The sequence below is a fragment of the Glycine max genome, chromosome 10 (assembly GCF_000004515.6).
Source record: "Glycine max cultivar Williams 82 chromosome 10, Glycine_max_v4.0, whole genome shotgun sequence".
NCBI classification, from domain to species: domain Eukaryota; kingdom Viridiplantae; phylum Streptophyta; class Magnoliopsida; order Fabales; family Fabaceae; genus Glycine; species Glycine max.
The window spans coordinates 32,572,037-32,591,332 of NC_038246.2; the positions used below are offsets into that span (position 1 = coordinate 32,572,037).

Consider the following 19,296-nt stretch of genomic DNA (forward strand, 5'->3'; position numbering starts at 1 on the left):
TCTCAAGCTCTCAGAACTGCTTTCGCTTAGAACTCGCGTCTCTGCAGATCTTCACACAACAAAATCTCTCAAAACTCTTTGGAACTTAGACCTTTTTCTCTCTAGAACCTTTGTGCATGCAGAGCTTCTCAAGAAAAGTGCCAAACTCCCTTTGCAAATCTGATTTCAGGCTTAAATAGGTGGCCTTGTTCGTGCTCGTGCGCTTAGCTCAGATCTGAATCGCTTAGCGCGCATAAGTGGATTTTGGCTTAGCGCGCATAAGTGGATTTTGGCTTAGCGCGCATAAGTGGATTTTGGCTTAGCGCGCTTGTTTTGCTTAGCGGATGAGCTGAATCGGTGCACTTGATGACCTGGATCGGTGCGCTTAGCAAACTTAACAACTCATCTTCTTTTGGATTCTTCCTCACGCTTAGCCACTGAAGGTTGCGCTTAGCGAATTCTCGCTAAGCCAATAGCTTGGCTTAGCGAAAGAATGAAAAATAGCACTTTGCCAAAGTTGCCTATTTAACCTAAAATTGAGAGAAAATGATTATTAAACGCACAAAATAAAAGTATAAATTATCTATTACCTATATTTAACAAAAAGTACTTATAGTATTACAAAACAACCATAAATTGGGAAATTTTGATACAATATACACAGGTTTTATACACAAAAGTTAGTCGTATTCATCAACTAACAACACGCTTGGATTTGAATTGGCTACTCTAGGGGAATCAATCCTCCATTTCCTCATGTTGTTCTCCACTCTCTCCGCTATGATGACTTTATCAGAAAAGTTTCATGAGGTACACCCAATCATCTTGTCATAAAATGGATCACGCAAGGTATCGATAAACAATGTTGTGTTTTCTTTCCCCGATAAAGGGGGTTGCACTTAAGTTGCCATTGCTCGCCATCTTTGGGAATACTCCTTGAATGTTTCACATTCCTTCTTTGACATGTTCTGCAACTCAAATCTGTCAGGAGTCAAGTCGATGTTGTAGTTGTACTGCCTGATGAAAGCTTCACCTAAATCTTTCCATGAGCAAGTATGGGCTCATTTAAGCTGCACGTACAATTTTCAGGGCTGCTCTAGTTAGATTGTCCTGAAAGCAATGGATAAGTAGCTTATCATCTTTGGTGTGTGCCGCCATCTTCCTACAATAAATAGTTAGGTGACTTTTTATGCAACTAATTCCTTTGTATTTATCAAACTATGGTGCTTTAAACTTCAGAGGAATGATTACATCGAGAACCAAACAAAGATCTGCCGCTTCCGTCCTGCCATAATTACTACCCTCAACAACTTTGAACCTCTCCTCCAACATCTATAGTTGCTCATTTGAACAGACCACTGAGACTCCTTTTGTGACCTGTGTCATGTTATGGTTGATTGGAGGCGTGGAATGAACTGGTTAGTTAGTCAGGATTGAAACCTCAACCATTGGCTGAGTGGGTTCTATTGTGTCTGCAACGAGGGGCATATGATCATGTAGGAGACCATACAGGTGAGATTGAGCAAGGTCAGCATGTTGTCCAAGCGTATTAAGGTGCAAAGTGATAGGTTGTGCTTGAGTAAGGGTCCCCTCTGAAGCCTTCATTTTGAGAGCTTGTAATATCTCTAGAATCCACATCATTTATTGCTTCAATTGATCAGTGTCACTCCTTAGCTCTTCATTACAATCTTCAAACTCATCCATGGTCTTGGCTTGGGAGCGTGTTCTATAAGAATGTCAGGGAAAAAATTTTCCTTTTTGGTGTTTTACTTACTCTGTCAAGAGAAAACATGGTGAGCATAAAAAAGGAAAAAGAGACAAGTCACTAGTTAGAGAGATTTGATCGGAGTGTTCAATATGGAAGAAAATTCCCCATATTTTGGCACTAAAGGTATAATAATCTCTTTTAGATCACAAAGTTGTTGACTCTCATCCTAAGGAAGCATTTACTTCTCAGTAAAGGAGGTCATATGTACTAGCAATGTGATGCATCACCCACATTTTGCACAAGGATCAAAACATCTCGAGAATAAAATCTGGTTGACATTTATCCAAGAAAAGATATTCTCCTCAATAGATAATGTCTAAAATGTAAGCTTAAAAGTTGAGTAAAGCAAATCCTTTTATTTCATTCAAATTGCAAAGTACATCATTTATTCCAAAATGGATTAGATCTAGGCAATACTTCAAGAGTTTATAAATCTTCCAAGGAAGCTTTATTTCAGGATTTGCATTAAATTCTTTTATGGTAGCCACAAGATCTAGGTTAGGCAACTTGAAGCAACATGGTGATCCTTATGTTTCTAGTGAACGTTGACGCATTGCTAGTATGATTCTCCTCCATATTGAACATTGCTCAAATCTTTTTCTCTACCAACATAGCTACAATATGAGATATATAAAAGTGCCAAATGTATGCATGTATCTTTTATTTTGGGAGCGATGCATGTATACATGAATCCTTTTTTCTTTATTCTTTTTATTTTATTTTTTTATGAATGCATGACATTTTGTTTTATGCTGAATGATATTTTGTGCAAAATAAGAAATGCATGTGATGCATGAAACATATTACTATGTTTCTACACTAAATGTTAGGATGAAAAATGAGAAAAAGAAGAAAGGTATGTTCCCTATGTGTCCTATCAAGGTAGAAATCTAAGGTAAGGGATTTCTTGGCCATAACCCTAACTTGGTTGGTCACTAAGCTCATCTAGAAGCACAAGGTTCCATTGATGGATCTAGAATCCTAAAGATTTGTTGGTCTCCAGATTGCCTTTGTCCTTAGACTAAGATCCAGCCCATGACTTAGCCGCAAGTAGGGAAATTCCCTTTCAATATGACTAACCCATAGTACTAGTAACAATCTAAACGGTAACTGAACAACCGCCAAGTGAGCATGGAGCCCCTCAATAACAATCGTCAAGACGCCTTCTAGTCCTAGGCTTGCACAGGCTCGGGTATAAAGCCCAAAAATGTGTGAGGTCAAAGTGACCATGAAGTGTGTGTGGGGAACATACAAATCTCATAATCCTAAAACTACTCAAATTTGCAAAAGGAACAAACACAACAAACAAAACAAATATATTCGAAAAGTTTTCTATCCTAGAGTGACATATAATATTTATAAAATAAAAGGATAACCAAAATATATAAATAAAAGAACTCATACAATAAAGACACAAAATATACACGAAAAAAGGGTATCATAAATATTTATAAAATTATAATTTTGTGCAATTAATAATTTTAGGCCCGACTCTAAACAAAAAAGTTCCCAATGGAGTCGCCATCTATACTGGGATCACAGTGAGACGACATAAAATTTTTATTTAAAATGGAGTCATTACAAACATTTTACATTGAGGAAAAACATTAGAAAACCCTTGAAAAATCTCTGAAACCAGAAATGAGTTCGGGAGTCTATTACACATAGAGAAGGTATTAACACTCTACAGTGCCTACAGAAAACGATATCTCTAATTAATTGTGCAACATCATTAATTTTATAAATATTTACTTTAGCCTAAAAACCATATTCTTGAATCTTATTATAAAAAGTTCCTTTTTTATACTCTATTAAAACTTATCACAAGGATTTAAGCTAGCAAATGGTTAATCATCAAATTCTCACAATTCACAACGTTAAAGATAGACTCGTTATTCAATTAACGTCATAAATTGTTATTTAATAAAGTATTGTTTTTTTTTTATTATTTTTTAAATTTACTCTAGCACAAGAGTTTATGATAGCAAATGACTATTCTATAAACTCTTATGATTTGAAAACATTAAAGGTAGAATTGCTATCCATTAATATTATCAAACCATTGCAAGAAGTAAAAAGATATTTTTTTTTATTTGATATTGCAAATATTATAAGCAATATGAATTAATCAAAAGGCAGAAAATAAGAATATCTTTTTATTTTGCAATGAACGAATGAAACATAATGGCTACATCCTAGACCCTAACCTTATGTACAGTACTACATACATACAAAAATCCAAATAAAATAGTGTACACAATTTTGATCATTTCTTTGTTATTTCATAAATGAGCAAGCTAAAAATCAAAGTAGAACTCCTAAACATTGAGGTCCTGGATAAGCAACACGTCATGCAGATATCAAAGCACAAAATGAAACAAATATTAAAAAAAGAATAAAAGAGAGAAAAAAAATCTTAAAACTAAAACTAGCATTCCTAATATCCTATTTTCTAGTCCTATGCACACAAACAAATAGTGTCACATTACACCCGCTGACCCACATCACGTTACATATAAGAAAAAAAATGAATTGAAAAAAAAATGAATGATGGACACAAAACTTTGATTGCAGAAACACAAATTTAAGAGAGAGTGAGAGAATTGTGTATCTTCATCGGCAAATGCCACATACATTTCTATTTCTATGTGTTACAAAAGAAAAAGGATAAAATAAATGAAATGGTACAAAACCTCTAAAGATGACTTTTCATTTGTCTAGAGCTTATAGAATTTTGCCAATGTATAATAGGTTTGTGCAAAAAGAAATTTTTGCTTCGCTTGTGAGAGTATTTTTTTTGTTATGTAAGTGTGATTTTTATAGACCTATTCGATATTTTTGTTGTGACTACTTAATCCCACTCATCCCGTATTCCTCTCCACCATCCACTACTACGCAACTAACTTTGACTCTGTCTTCTCTTCTTAACTGACCATTATTTCCTAGAAAATCTTCTTTTTGTATTTGAAGATATCTTCTCATGACCTAATCTTCTCTTGTAACTATCTCTTATTTTTTATATTTATTTCATATCTTAATAATATTAAAATATTCTTCTAGATAAAATTAGTTATTCACAATTAATTATATATATATATATATATATATATATATATATATATATATCATTAATGTAAAAAAATTATAAAAGTATTAGTATATAGCTTTTGAAATTTTATTATAATTTTTTTTAGCAAACTTAATTCAATACATTCTAATTAGAGAAAAAAAAGAAGATCGTGTACTTACATAGTTAATTAGTCATAAATTATCATGTATGATATATTTATTAACTTTTAAAAAATTATTTTAAAAGTCATATTAAGTACAATCATTTTACACAGTTATCAAATTCTTTAAATTAAACTCTTAAATGGGTTATTATAAAATCAACAATTTTTTTAACTATTTCATAATTTATAAATGATTAAAAATACAAAAAAAAATTACACTGTTACATAAATTCTTTATAAAAGAAGTTAATTGTACAATTGGTTGCATTCGATTCTCATGATAATTAAAATTTTCTTTAACCAGCTGCACGTGGCAGAGCATGAGACATATGTGATCTCTTACGTAGGATAAAAATAATTATGCAATTGGTCTATTAAATATAACTAAAAGTTCAATTAAGTTCTTTAATTATTTAAAACACTTCAATTGAGTCACTTAATTATTTAAAGGTTCAATTAAATTCTTTATTTGTTTAAAGTACTATAATTAAATTTTTAATTATAATTAAGGGGTTAAATATATAATTGAGTTTTTTCTAATTGGGTGGGTTAGAAACTTCTTTTACATGGTCTCACAAAAACATGGGATGACCACCCATCTTTGAGACCTTGACTCGACGATATTCTTTACTTTCACCCGCAACTATTTTTCTTTTCTTTTCTAACTGTCCCTCACTTTTGGTCTTGTATCCCTTTTTAGCTAAACCATTGCAACACAAACAAGTTCCCCTTTCTTTGCTTATTGTGGTGGGGTTTTTCTCTTTCCTTGATCCCTTGCTTTGTTATTCTTTTCTTCACTTTTTCTCTTTATTAACAAAAAAAAAAAAAGCAAAATTGAATTTAATATTCTAAAGGTTATTTTTTTATTCTAGAATTTTTGTTTCACGCAACCACATGCATGTTCTTTTCGTGTTTGTCTGATCTGGATTGGATCACTAGGATCTTTGCCATCTGCACTTTTTGTTTGGTACTTGAGGGGTAGTAGTGAGTGGTGTGGTGGGTTTGTGTTGTGAGTAACACATGATATGAATCCCTGAACTCTTGGGCAATCATATTCATAGGACAAAGCAAACCACTGAAGAAAGGAACAAGGTTAGTGTGTTAACTTAGCATCTTCCACACCCCCTTTTGAAATATGCTTGATCTGGGATCCCACAAAATGCTTTTCTTTGATTTCTGATTTTCTCTTGTGCTTATGTGGATCTGATTCAAAATGGGTCTTTTTTAATTTCCGATTTTGATAGGGACCCTTTTGCTGTGTTCTAGAGGGGAATTGTGAATAAGGGTCTGTTTCATTTGTTGCATCCAACGTTGTGGTTTGAGTGCTGGTTGGTGGGTTGAATTGGGGCAAGTGGGGGGTGGGGTACCCAATTGAGAAAAGTTTTGATCTTTGATGGTGGCATGTGTTATGCTTGTGAATTGTGATTGATAGTGTGGGTTGGTGGTGTGTTGCTGTGTCCCTTGTGCTGTTGAGGAATGGCGGGGATTGATGCTACAAAGTATGGTCATAGTCCTGTGCACAAGGCCATAGTTTTGAAGGATTATGGTGAACTCAGGAGGATACTTGCTGGCCTCCCACGACTGTGTAGCACGGCCGAGATTTGCACTGAAGCGGTTTCGATTTTAGAGGAAGAGAAGGCTGATGCCATCGCTGCTGTGATTGACCGGCGTGATGTGCCGAACCGGGATACCCCTCTTCACTTGGCTGTGAAATTCGGGGATGAGGTGGCCACCGAGTTGCTTATGGTTGCTGGGGCAGATTGGAGTTTGCAGAATGAGCTAGGGTGGAGTGCTCTTCAGGAAGCTATTTGCAGTAGAGAAGAGGGTATTGCCAAGATAATAATTAAGTATTACCAGCCTCTGGCTTGGGCGAAATGGTGCAGACGGTTGCCTCGCTTGGTAGGGACTATGCGGAGGATGAGGGACTTCTACATGGAGATTACATTCCATTTTGAGAGTTCTGTGATTCCTTTCATCTCAAGGATCGCTCCTTCAGACACATACAAAATATGGAAGAGGGGTGCAAATCTAAGGGCAGACATGACTTTGGCTGGTTTTGATGGTTTTAGAATTCAGAGGTCAGATCAGAGCATTCTTTTCCTTGGTGATGGTTCGGAAGATGGGAAAGTCCCACCTGGGTCACTCTGCATGATCTCGCATAAGGAAAAGGAGGTACTCAATGCTCTAGACGATGCCGGCTTTCCAGCAAACGATGAGGAGGTTCAGCAAGAAGTGGTTGCAATGTCTAAAACAAATATATTTAGGCCCGGGATTGATGTTACACAGGCAGTTCTTTTGCCTCAGTTGACTTGGAGGCGACAGGAGAAAACAGAAATGGTAGGGCCTTGGAAAGCTAAGGTGTATGATATGCACAATGTAGTTGTGAGCATAAAATCTAGAGGAGTTCCTGGAGCCATGACAGATGATGAGCTCTTTTCTTCTTGCAATGAAAATGAAACAGAGAGTGAAGAGCTCAATGATATTTTGACCGAGGATGAAAGAAGGCAATTGGAAGATGCACTAAGGTTGGAGTCGACAGACTTGAACAATGAGAGTGATGAGGTGATCATTGGGCATCGTCACAGCTGTTATGAAGAAAGAGAAATTCCTATTGAAGATGGAAATTGTAACAAAAGTGGAGAAAATAAGCAAGAAAAGAAAGGATGGTTTGGTGGATGGAGGAAAAAGGATTCTAAACCTGAAGCATCAAAGAAGATTGCTCCACCGAGAAGTTCTCTCTGCGTAGAAGAAAAGGTGAGTGATTTATTGGGGGATTCTCCTTCAAGAAATCAGAGTAAGCCAGGAAGACATTCTGTTGAGATAGCTGTGAGGGGTGATGAGTCACGGAGGAGAAAAGATGCCAAAGCTTCTTCTGCAAATCCTGATAGCAGAAGTCGTCAAAAGGATGGAAATCGTGAAAATGAATATAAGAAAGGGTTGAGACCTATTCTCTGGCTTTCCCCTTACTTTCCACTAAAAACTGAAGAACTCTTGCCATTGCTTGACATTGTTGCAAGCAAAGTTAAAGCAATTCGACGTTTAAGAGAACTCCTTACAACGAAACTTCCAATGGGAACTTTTCCTGTTAAGGTCTGTGCTCATCTTCTTTAATTTAAGATCTATTACTAGAAATATGAATATTCTGGGCATATGCCAAATTCTTAATTTGCTTCCATTTTATTTTCTTCTGCATCACTCACTAGGATGAATTTTACACTTGCTTGTTTACTCTACTTATGCTGCTGTGTGCTGCACATCATGTATTGGTCTATGGATGTGGAACACGTAAGGAAAAGAGAAAGAAGGGAGGAAATTGAGGGATAAATGGTTAAGGGAGAAAAATCGGAGTAGCAGTGAAAGGAGTGGCAGAATAGGAGTCAGGAATAGATCCAAGCTAGAAATAAATCACATCAATATTCACTATATAGCTATGTTTAAAGGGAAACCTAACTTGATAACCAAGCAATCATAAATGAATCAAAACCTAATTTCCTAAATAGAACTAGTTTTTTTTTTTTTTTTAAATACCCCACATCATGAAAGTGTGAGATAGTGATTCTTTGTAAACTGATAGTGTTGATGATGATGTCTCTGTCAATGATAGCTTAGATGTCACTGCTGTCATTATTATTGTTGTTATAAAGTATAAAAAATGTTTATGCTAGCTAATTATATATCAATTGTTTTTGTGACAATTAGTAATGTTTTACACATTACAGTTGAATTTCCAACTAGTGAGCTTGAATGTTCAAGTATCTTGATTAGTTGACTGCATTGTCATACTGTTTTTCTTGGGAATTAGGATTAGGTTGGAACATAAACAAACTACAGCACTTTACTATTCATGGTGGTTGCTTACAACTACTTTCCCTGCATTTCTTTTTTTTTTTTCCTTTCCCTTTTGTTTTTGGGGTACAAAAGAAATCATGTTTTACTTAATTCCAGACTTTCCACTGTCCACATCTATTTAGTTTTAGATTAATGGGATGTCTGTATGATCTGCAGAGAGATTAGACTTCATTGTTTTAATATAGATAGTATGCTGAGTTAATCTTATGTCTTGCTGTTTCTATTTTGCTTTGATGCCTTATCTTCTATCCACGAAGGTTAAAACATAATTGATTGGTTATGAAGACAACATTCATTGTAGCTCATGATGCACCCTGGCATGGACACATTGTTTAAGACCACTGATTTCTTTATGTTTGGGTTGTGGTACTAATATGTAATATATGCTTTTGGGAGGATTTTTAGGTTGTTTATATTGCTTTCTTAGAGGTTTATTGCTGTGCCAGTGAGGGACTGAACACCAGTGTTGGACAGTGGGTTTGTTTTGGGCTGTCTCTTACCTGCAACCTTCTTTTTTTTCTTTTTCATTGACTCTTCTGGTTTTGCATAATGGGCAAAGACATCAGTTCTTTCAAAATGTGGCCAAGTCATAAACAAGTTACTAGTGCATCTGATTCAACATGTTAACCGGAGCTGTTATTTGGTCAATTCACCAGATCACCACTTGAGCCATCCAGTCCGGTTCCAGTTTTCTAAAATTGCTCGCTATAAAGAAATTCTATAGTTGACATATCCGAACTTGTTTTATGTTAATGATCGGATCAGAATACTTGTTGGAAATTGCTGTCCAGGTCCTCTAAACATTCTGAATTTGACTTACTGTGGTAGCAGACATTCCCTTCTCTCTAGACTTATGATCCTTGGGAATAGAATTCTCATTCAGTTTCATGGGTTTGATTAATCTGGATGGGTTGGCCTGAACTGATTCATTATCCTCGTCACTGGTGCTTGCCTATCTGTCTTTTTTTTCTAATTAATAAAAACTGAACTATTTATCTAGCTTCTTCAGAAAAGGGAATTGTAATCCCTCTTCTAATATGATGTCAAACCTGTTCGCTGAAGTCCTGAGTTATTAATTCTTTGACTAGAAAAATCTAGCCGCAGAACTTGGATTGGATCTTGGATCATTGCTTATTTTTGTTGCTATGACCATGGATCTTGTTGGAAGCCACCTTAATTGCAGTCACCCCCAGCCTGCCTTAGCTATGGCTTCTTTGGGGGCTGCCTCAATTGCAGCCTGCCTTAATAAGATGAGATAGGCCATAAGACCAAATTCTAAGAGATCTTTTTATCAACCTTTTCTTCACTTGTAGTTAGTTTAGATTTTAGAAGCACTAATAATGAACTACTGCCTTAAGGTTTGCTATTCAACTCTTGAATTCAGTATTGACTGATATGATAAAGAATCTTTTGAATTCGTTACATGCATCTTTGTGGTTGTGGGTAGGTCCTTTGATCCCTAAATCTAGGCTGATCATATTGAAGGATATTCCTTTGGACTGAAACCCAATTATGTTAATCCTAGCTTGTCACTTAATTGCATCTCTATTGTACATCACTGGATTACTATCTTTGTTGGCTTTTCTTTTTCTCTTGCATGTTTTCTTTCTCTTTGTATATGATGTTAAATCCATTTCCCCTTGTATATCCAGGTTGCCATCCCTGTGGTTCCCACCATCAGAGTATTGGTTACTTTTACCAAATTTGAAGAACTAGAACCAGTAGATGAATTTGCAACGCCACCATCGAGCCCATCTGCAGCTGGGCAAGAGAGCCCTGCAGCATCTCACTTCTCGGCATCGTCTTGGTTTCAATGGATAAAGGCTCCTTATCGCTCTAGTACTTCTGCTCCAGGATCCAGCAGTCGGATAGAAAATATTCAAGACCCTTTTGCAATTCCATCTGATTATACTTGGGTGACTGCTGAAGCAAAGAAAAAGAAGATGCAAGAGAAGAACAAGTCAAAGAAAGGAAAAAGTCATAACTGATTATGCCACTTCATAAGTAAGCTCCACACTTGGAAGGACTTTGGTTGTTTAGAGAACTTGGGCCATTTGTCTGGAAATTGAATTCGAAGCTATCTTTCATGTAGGAGTGAGTGAGTGATTCTCCAAGGAGTTGTGCGTTGACCATTTGGGGCTTGTGGCATAAGGAAAAGACACATTGTGATTCTTGCAATAATTGCTGGAGTTTTCAACTTTGCACCAAAGAATTTGTTGATTGTGTTTCAATATATGTGGAAAACCATTATCTCTTGATAGTTGCAATCACAGTGAGCAACTTTTATATTCATGATTGCAGTTTAAATTCACCTATGTTTGGTTATATAATTCTTTCCCATGATTTTATTCATGTAAATAAATTGAAGAATTTGTTTACTAGCTTTGGGGGCTTTATCATAGTACGTTCTATTATATTTTTCAGTAATGATATTGATGAAATTTGGTATAATTTATCATTGAACTTGCCTTATGCTCTTGACGTGCAATTGGGCTTGTGGAAAAAAGAGGCATGTCAAATGTTTAAGGTGCATTTGGGCTTCACCCTTATTTTGTGGTAATTGCTTCTTGTGCCTTTTTAGGGATTTTCCCAGCATTTTTGAAATTCTACACCCAGCATTTTTTCATTAATTCTAAGTTTATCCTTTTTTCATTCTTATTCATTTGTTCCTGTTTGGTTTTGTTGTTACACCATTCACCGGTTTGTTGGAAGTTGAGGTCATTGTTCCGTTGTGGCTGATTTTGTCGATGTGCATTGTTGCGATGGTTGATTACCTGCTGCATTGAAGTTGTGGTTGTCGTGGTGGTGGGTGTAGTGATGAAAACGACAAAGAAAAGGTAAGTTTTTTACATCTGCGACAAATTTGTATACGGATTGGTAATAATAATTTATATATAGATTGGTAAGTATACCCTTTCTTTAACATTGAAGTTTTTTAAAATAAATAGATTTATTTATAAATAATTAGAATTAATTAAAAGTAATAACAATTCATATATTTTATTAAGAGATAAATTATTATTATATGTATATAGAGGTATGAATTATTATATGTCAATTCGTATAGGCTATACTATGAAATTTCATTAATTGTCGTTAGTTTGTCATTGAATTTTTTTTAATGTTTTGTTAAGATGGACAAAGATCAGTTGATATATGAGAGCATTATGTCTGAAGAAATTAATATGAATGAAGAAAATGGAGAGGAACCTATTGTGCTTAAAAATATTGATTGTTCTTATATCTTTAATACTTCTCATGTATTTATATGATTTTGTATTTGATTAAAGTAAATGAATGTCCTAAGAAGACTAAACATGTATTATCTCTTTTGTAGGTGTTTGCTACCTGTGAGGATGTATTGCAATGGATATTGATTGTGTGACTAGGATAATGAGGTCAGACACATCAACTAGAAATAGAGGAAAGATTTCATTTGTTTTAATTAGTTATGAAAAGAGTGAAAATTATAGAACATACAAGAAAAATTTAGTACGAACTATGACTAGTCTTAGAAAATGTGGGTGTCCCTTTAAGCTCCAAGCAAAACTAGTCTTGGGAGGTGAAGGTGGATGGTTAACTTAATATGTGGAAATCATAATCATGCATTGACTAAGTCATTCACTGGACATCCATATGTTGGTGTACTAATAGAGGATGAGAAAATTATTATTGGTAATACGACTAAGTCAATGGTCAAACCAAAGAATATTTTTCTTACTTTGAAGGAGCTCAATGTCAACAATTATACAACAATGAAGCAAGTCTACAATGCAAGATATACATACCGTTCTTCTATAAGAGGCAATAGTAGTGAAATGCAACAATTAATGAAGCTACTTGAATGTGATCAGTATATTCATCGACATAGATTGACAGATGAAGATGTTGTACGTGATATATTTTGGACATATCCAGATGAAATGAAATTAAGCAATGTCTGCCATTTGGTATTCCTCATAGATAGTACATACAAAACAAACAAATGCAGACTAGCTTTACTTGACATTGTTGGTGTGACACCTACTGAATGATATTTTCAGTTGCATTTGTCTATTTGGAAGGCGAGCATGTAAACAATGTTGTCTGGGCTCTTGAAACGTTTAGATCTATTTTTATGAGACGTGATGCAATTCCTCAAATTATTGTTAGTGACAAAGATTCAGCATTGATAATTGTAGCCAAAACTGTGTTTCTTGAGGCAACTAACTTGTTGTGTCGATTTCATATTGATAATAATGTGAAGGCAAAATGTAAAACCTTTGTGGGTTAAAAAACACATGAGAATATGTGATGGAAGCATGGGGGAGTCTTGTGAATTGTCCTACTGAGATAGAGTATGATGACCACCTTATGAAGTTTGAAATTGTTTGCTCACCATGACCAATGTTTGTTGATTATGTGAAACAAACATGATTGATTCCCCACAGACAAAGATTTGTTAAAACAAGAACGAATAAAGTGATGCATCTAAGAAACACAACAACTAACATGTATGAAAATTGTAAATGTATATTAGTTTTAATATGAACGCAGTAATGGATAAAAATAATTGTTTGTGTTTTTCAAATACTGGGTTGAGTCTGCACATTGGGCCTTAAAGATATTACTATAGAATAGCTTTGAAGACATATGTAGTGTTTGGAAAGCCATGAACAACAAGATCACTTTGCAACACACTGAAATTAAAGCATCTTTTGAGACAAGCACACATGTGGTCGAACATATCTTTAAAGTTACCTTATATAAGAGACTAATTGACATGGTATCAAGATATGCGTTAAACCAAATTACTGCTGAGTTTGAGCAAGTTAATTATGTTGGCATTGACACAATCCATATGTTTTGGAGAAGGTTAAGTTTTTCAAACAAAGGTTTATCTGAACCCAAAGTCTACATAACCGAAGAGATGGAAGTCATATACAAGCGGTTTGAAGATCTTGATATATGTGGCAAAGTGACTCTAAAGAGTAAACTTCGGGAAATTGCATACCCTGATCAAAACTCAATGTGTGCTCCTCCTAAAAAGGTCAAAACAAAATGTGCTCAAAAGAAATAGATGACCAAACAAGAAAAATCAACAAAGCGTGATCCGTCTTACTGGGAGTATGCAGATGAATTACATTTGGTGCAAAATAGTTCATCCACACTAAAACGTTCTGCATCATCATCTAAACAAACAAAACCGAAAGGAAGATGCCAATGTTGGATCAATTTCTTCCATGCATTCAGGATCTTATTGAAAATAGTATCCATGTCGAAGCTAATAGTAATTGTGGATATTGTGTAATTGTTGCCTTATTAGGTATTGGCGAAGATTCATGGTCTTTGGTTCATAATCATTTGCTGAAAGAACTTGGACAATGGTCTGATAAGTATATAGACTTGTTTGGGGGCATAGATAGACATGAGCAGTCCCTACTTGTTGATGGATTATCCATGGTATATAAGTTTTTTTGTTATGTATTCATGAATAAATGTTTTTTAATGATACTAATTAAAATTGTTACATGCAAGTAACCATGAATAAGTGGATGAATATTACCAATATGGGTTATGTGATTGCATCAAAGTATAGTGTTATTCTTGTTTCTCTTTCTCTCCAACAAAGCATGTTATTTTTCCCTCTTAGAAGTCAACCATCGAGAGATAGTTTTGTTCGTCACATTATATGTATTAGTCATGTGTAGGATAATCATTTTTTTCCAGGTAAAACAATGTTAACGACATTCATTGATTTTTGTATTATAACATGTGTTATGAACATTTGAATGTGTATTTGTCATTGTAATAGATATTTCTAAGAGATGGTTGTCTCATGCCGCCAACAGCTTTGTTATGGTCAACAACACATTGTCATTATCAAGCAAAACAATGATCTACTCCTTATATTAGTTGAATGCACCAATATATTAATTATATAAGGTTGACCACACAACATGTTGATTTAGGAGAAGATTGAACATTTTGTTATTGTTTACTTGTTTGCAACTTACATAGTTGTAATGCCATGGATAATGCATGTAACACTTTCTAATCATATTTGTTTAATGAACACAGTGTTTGTTTTCAATCGAACATAATAGTCAAATACAAAATAAAGGCATATGTTAACCATACTCATATACATATTCAATCAAATAATACAAATATTAAACAATGTTCAGTCATAGTGTGTACAAATATTAAATAGTACTCAGTCAATCCCAACTATCATGATTCTAGTCCACCACGAGCTCTGTCCTGTGTATCCCTCCTTCATCTTGAGCGAACGTAAACATTTCCTTGCTCAATGACAGCCCTAGCTAATGTTAAACAGTTCTTAGTTATAGCGTATGCATCAGTTCTAGTAGTGGTCATCCTCATATTTATCATGTGTTCCAAGCTTTCTGCTATCTTTTGGCAAATTGCCTACTGTTGAACAAATGGCCTCAATAACTTAAGACGGGGATGAATTAAGTCTTACAAAATTCTCACTAACAAACTTTTAAACCCCTTTTAAATGATAGACTCAGAATGTAGAAGAAGAAGCAACAATCAATTTAATAATGTTCTTTTTAAACATGCAAGACAAAATTGATTGCAATAACATAAATGAGATAAGGGAAGAGAGAAATGCAAACTCGATTTATATTGGTTCGACCACTTCCCGTGCCTATATCCAGTCCTCAAGCAACCCACTTGAGATTTTCTACTATCTCTGTAAATCCTTTACAGACTTTGAACACACATTGGGATCCTTCACCCTTGTGTTCAAAGATTCTCCAAGAGACAACCCGTCTCTTGATTACAATTGACTTTTTGAGATGAACAGAAAGATTTCTCTCCTTTAGAGTGGATGATACACACTGAAGTTCCTAGAGGAATTTCTCTCTTTTAGAGATGATAATACAATTTGAAATTCTTAGAAGAATTCTCAATAGATTTGCAAGTGTTTGCCCAAGAGTTGTTGAGAGAGCATTTGGCGATGAATTTTTCTTAGAATATCTCTCTCTTGCTTTTCGAAGTCAGACACACATATATATAGGTCCTTTGTGCCTTTTCAAAATGGTTTGAAGAGATGCGTCTTTTCAAAAAGCTTTTTTTGAAATTCTTCATTGGTAATCGATTACAGGTTTCTGGTAATCAATTACACAGTTATATTTTGAAGGGTCATGTCTATTCAAAGTGTTTTCTGAAGTGTCGTTGTTGGTAATCGATTACAAACATCTGATAATCGATTACATGATTCAAAATTCAAATTCAAAACCCTTTTTAAAAGTTGTTTTTCAAAATTGTCTTCTGGTAATCAATTACACTACTTGGTAATCGATTACCAGAGCCTTGATTTCTTGGAAACACTTGTTTTAAGGCAAAAGCTTGATCTTGAATTAATCTTGAAGCAATGCTTGTTTGTTGAAGCAACCTTGTATTAATCATGAAGCAATGCTTAACCTTTGAATATTTGTTGAAGTAATCTTGAAAGCAGCCTTGTTTGATTATTCTTTGGCATCATCAAAACCATGTATTCACACATTCATATTCTCCCCCTTTTTGATGATGACAATCATTATCAAGTGAATTCTTTTCAGCATCATCAAAACCTGAAACTTACATGATTCACAATTACAACATTAACAACAACTTCAATATAATTACCTGAATTATGTAACAAAAAAGTATATTAGTGGAATTGTAAATATATTACACCATTGCAAGTCGAGGCATATTTGTATCAATAGCTACAGTTGTAGTTGGTTATGGCATAGCTATTGTGTGAACGAGCAACACAAATCGATCTGTATAATATATGTATCATCACGCACCATGGGTGGATGTCTAGGAGGCTCCCCAAGTTGTGGCGGACTCATGAATGAGTGAGATATCATATAAAACCACTCTATGTAGCTTGTTGCACATCAACCAGAAAAACTACAAAACTCTCCAACCGGTGCAAGGTATTGAGAAAACTGAAGCCATCTATAGTCAATTTCCTTTGTGGATAGAGATGGAGTAGTAGGGAGTGGAGGAATGGACTGAACATAACCAAATTGTCGTAATACCCTCTCCGGTTGGTGTTTAATAATAGATAAATCCCATTTGATATGTCTAGAAAATAGTGAAATGAGCTCAAATTCTTTGAAGGCATAGTGATCACCATAAGGTACGCAGTAAACAACATTTGGTGTCAGCCTATCCAAGTACTTACGATAGGTCGTCACTAGTAATGCCTTCCTACACTTCCAACGACAAGCATGTGATTTCCTCTCATGGTAATCCTTATCAGTAATAATATTTGCAATTGTAGGGAAATGCTCGTAGACTACACATATTTAAAAATACCAATAAGAATTATAATCAATAGTACATATAAAGTTTAAAACAAATAACAATGATAAAAACTAATATAATTTACCTGCAAGAGAGTGATATATCCTACAAGATGTTTAGTCAAATGCTTGGACGCTGCATTTAGATTCTTATACATATGGACTAGTGCAGCCACTTCCCATGAAAACCCTCCAAATTGATTAAGGTCATGAAATGCATCCAAGAATACCACACTGATATGTGTAGCACTCTTGTTAGCAAATAGTGTGCAACCTATAAGATGCAACAAATATATTTGAGCTGCTAGTGTCCATTGTCTTCATCACATTTGTTATGATAAATGTTTTGCAACGAAGCTAGGCGAACATATGCCCCTCTACCTTGCTCAGTCTTATCTTTTGCGTCTTTTCTACTCACTTCAAGCAACTCAACTAACAAGTCAACAACCTACTCTACATTAATTGCATTAAAGGTAGGAAGGCACCTATAATGGGTAGATGTAATAAGGATGCCACATCATCAAGGATTATAGCCAGCTCTTTAATGGGTAGATAGAAATTGCTAGTTTCCTCGTGCCACCTTTCCGCAAAAGCATATAAAAGTCCCCTGTCACCTGTCACCAACAAACATGCAATAAAAGAACTTAATCCTGTAACAGTCATTATGCCTTCAATCTCAAGTGCAGGCCTTCCAAATTTCTCCACCTTCCTCCCATGAGAGGCCAACTTCAACTCAGTACGTTCCTGAAAATAATTAAAATTATTTACATAAATTAAAATGAAAAATGCTTATTTAAATAAGTTTTAATTTAAACAAATAACTACCTCTTATGCACATACTTTGGATGCCACATGATAAGCATAATTCGTCAACACTAATGTATCTTGGGATCTGTCTGAAAAACATGTGAATCACCACCTAAATCCTCTGTAACTGGATCGTAAGGCTCCTCATGAGACTCATTAGCATCATTATCCACATTCTCAACATCCTCTACAGTAGTAGTAGTTAGCTATTTGTTGTCTATGTGCCAATGTTGTTGGCCTTCAACGCTGAGGGACTTCTTCCTCATCACCACTAGCTTGTCTACCAAGGCTTTTCCTAAAACTCTGCCTAAAGCTCAACACACTCCTCTTATTATAATCATAATTTACAAATTTAAACAGTAATAACAATTAATGTCATCATTCAAATAATAGTTGAGTTTCATATTTCATAACAAAAATGTTATCATTTTGTTACTCAAAAACTAACTAAAAAAGTAACTAATAAATATTCTAAAATCCTACAGTATTATTAAATGTAGTATATTTTAACAAATGTAATAAATAAAATTTAAATTAAATTTAAATGATTAATCTAGCAAACTAAAATATATCATTAAAATAAAACTACAATTTTATTTTAAATATTTTATAAATTACTATTTAATAATTCATAAATAAGTATTTAATTATTTTATAAATAACTATTTTAATACTTTTATATATTCATAAATCAATGTAAAAATTCATTTTTTTTTATTTTTATACTTCAAATCACTATTTCTAGCAAACTAAAATATATGATCAAAATCAAAGTACAATTTTATTTTTAATTTTTTATGAATGAATATTTAATTATTTTGTAAATAACTATTTTAGTAAGCTTCTATATTTATAAATGAATGAAGAAATTATTTTTATACTTCAAATCACTATTTATATAAATATTTAATAGTATTAATGTAATATTATTTATACAAATATATTAATAAAAAAAATTTCTTATACAATATTACAATTTTTGTTTAAATAAATTTTAAAATAAATACATTATAAAAATTTGGAATTTTTTTTTTAATTATTTTATAAATAGTTATTTTAAATATACAAAAGTATTAAAATAGTTATTTATAAAATAATTAAATAACAACAAAATTTATACATGGATTTTTAAATAAACAAAATTATTATTTAAATTATTTATTAAATAAATAAAGTATTTAAAATTAACAAACATACAGATTCATACGGATTGCAATTTTGCATGTTGCATACGGATTGTCAATCCCTATGGAATTAACGGAGTCCAAAAAGTAAAAACTCACCATCGATGACAAAATGCTACTCACGGCGGTAGAAGAGAGGAGACTCGCGAAGGAAGCACAGAGGAGGA

At 34.0% G+C, this 19,296-nt stretch overlaps 1 protein-coding gene across 2 annotated transcripts; it reads left to right on the top strand.

Moving 5' to 3' along the window:
- The first annotated feature begins 5,646 nt into the window (after window positions 1-5,646).
- Window positions 5,647-11,210, top strand: LOC100780762 (uncharacterized). Of its 2 annotated transcripts, XM_003535908.5 has the most exons (3): window positions 5,647-6,072; window positions 6,225-8,070; window positions 10,482-11,210. In XM_003535908.5, exons 2-3 carry the CDS (start codon window positions 6,457-6,459, stop codon window positions 10,815-10,817), a joined length of 1,950 nt encoding a protein of 649 aa, XP_003535956.1. In that variant the 5' UTR covers window positions 5,647-6,072; window positions 6,225-6,456; the 3' UTR covers window positions 10,818-11,210. The 2 variants fall into 2 exon arrangements, with proteins under 2 accessions (XP_003535956.1, XP_014618608.1); XM_014763122.2 differs by lacking the exon at window positions 5,647-6,072 and having other exon boundaries at window positions 6,079-8,070.
- Window positions 11,211-19,296: the final 8,086 nt, after the last annotated feature.

Bases quoted from the DNA above. Each gene is read 5' to 3' on its own strand.
- LOC100780762 (XM_003535908.5), top strand. From the start codon at position 6,457: ATGGCGGGGATTGATGCTACAAAGTATGGTCATAGTCCTGTGCACAAG. The intron at 8,071-10,481 runs GTCTGTGCTCAT...TTGTATATCCAG, and splicing joins TGGGAACTTTTCCTGTTAAG to GTTGCCATCCCTGTGGTTCC.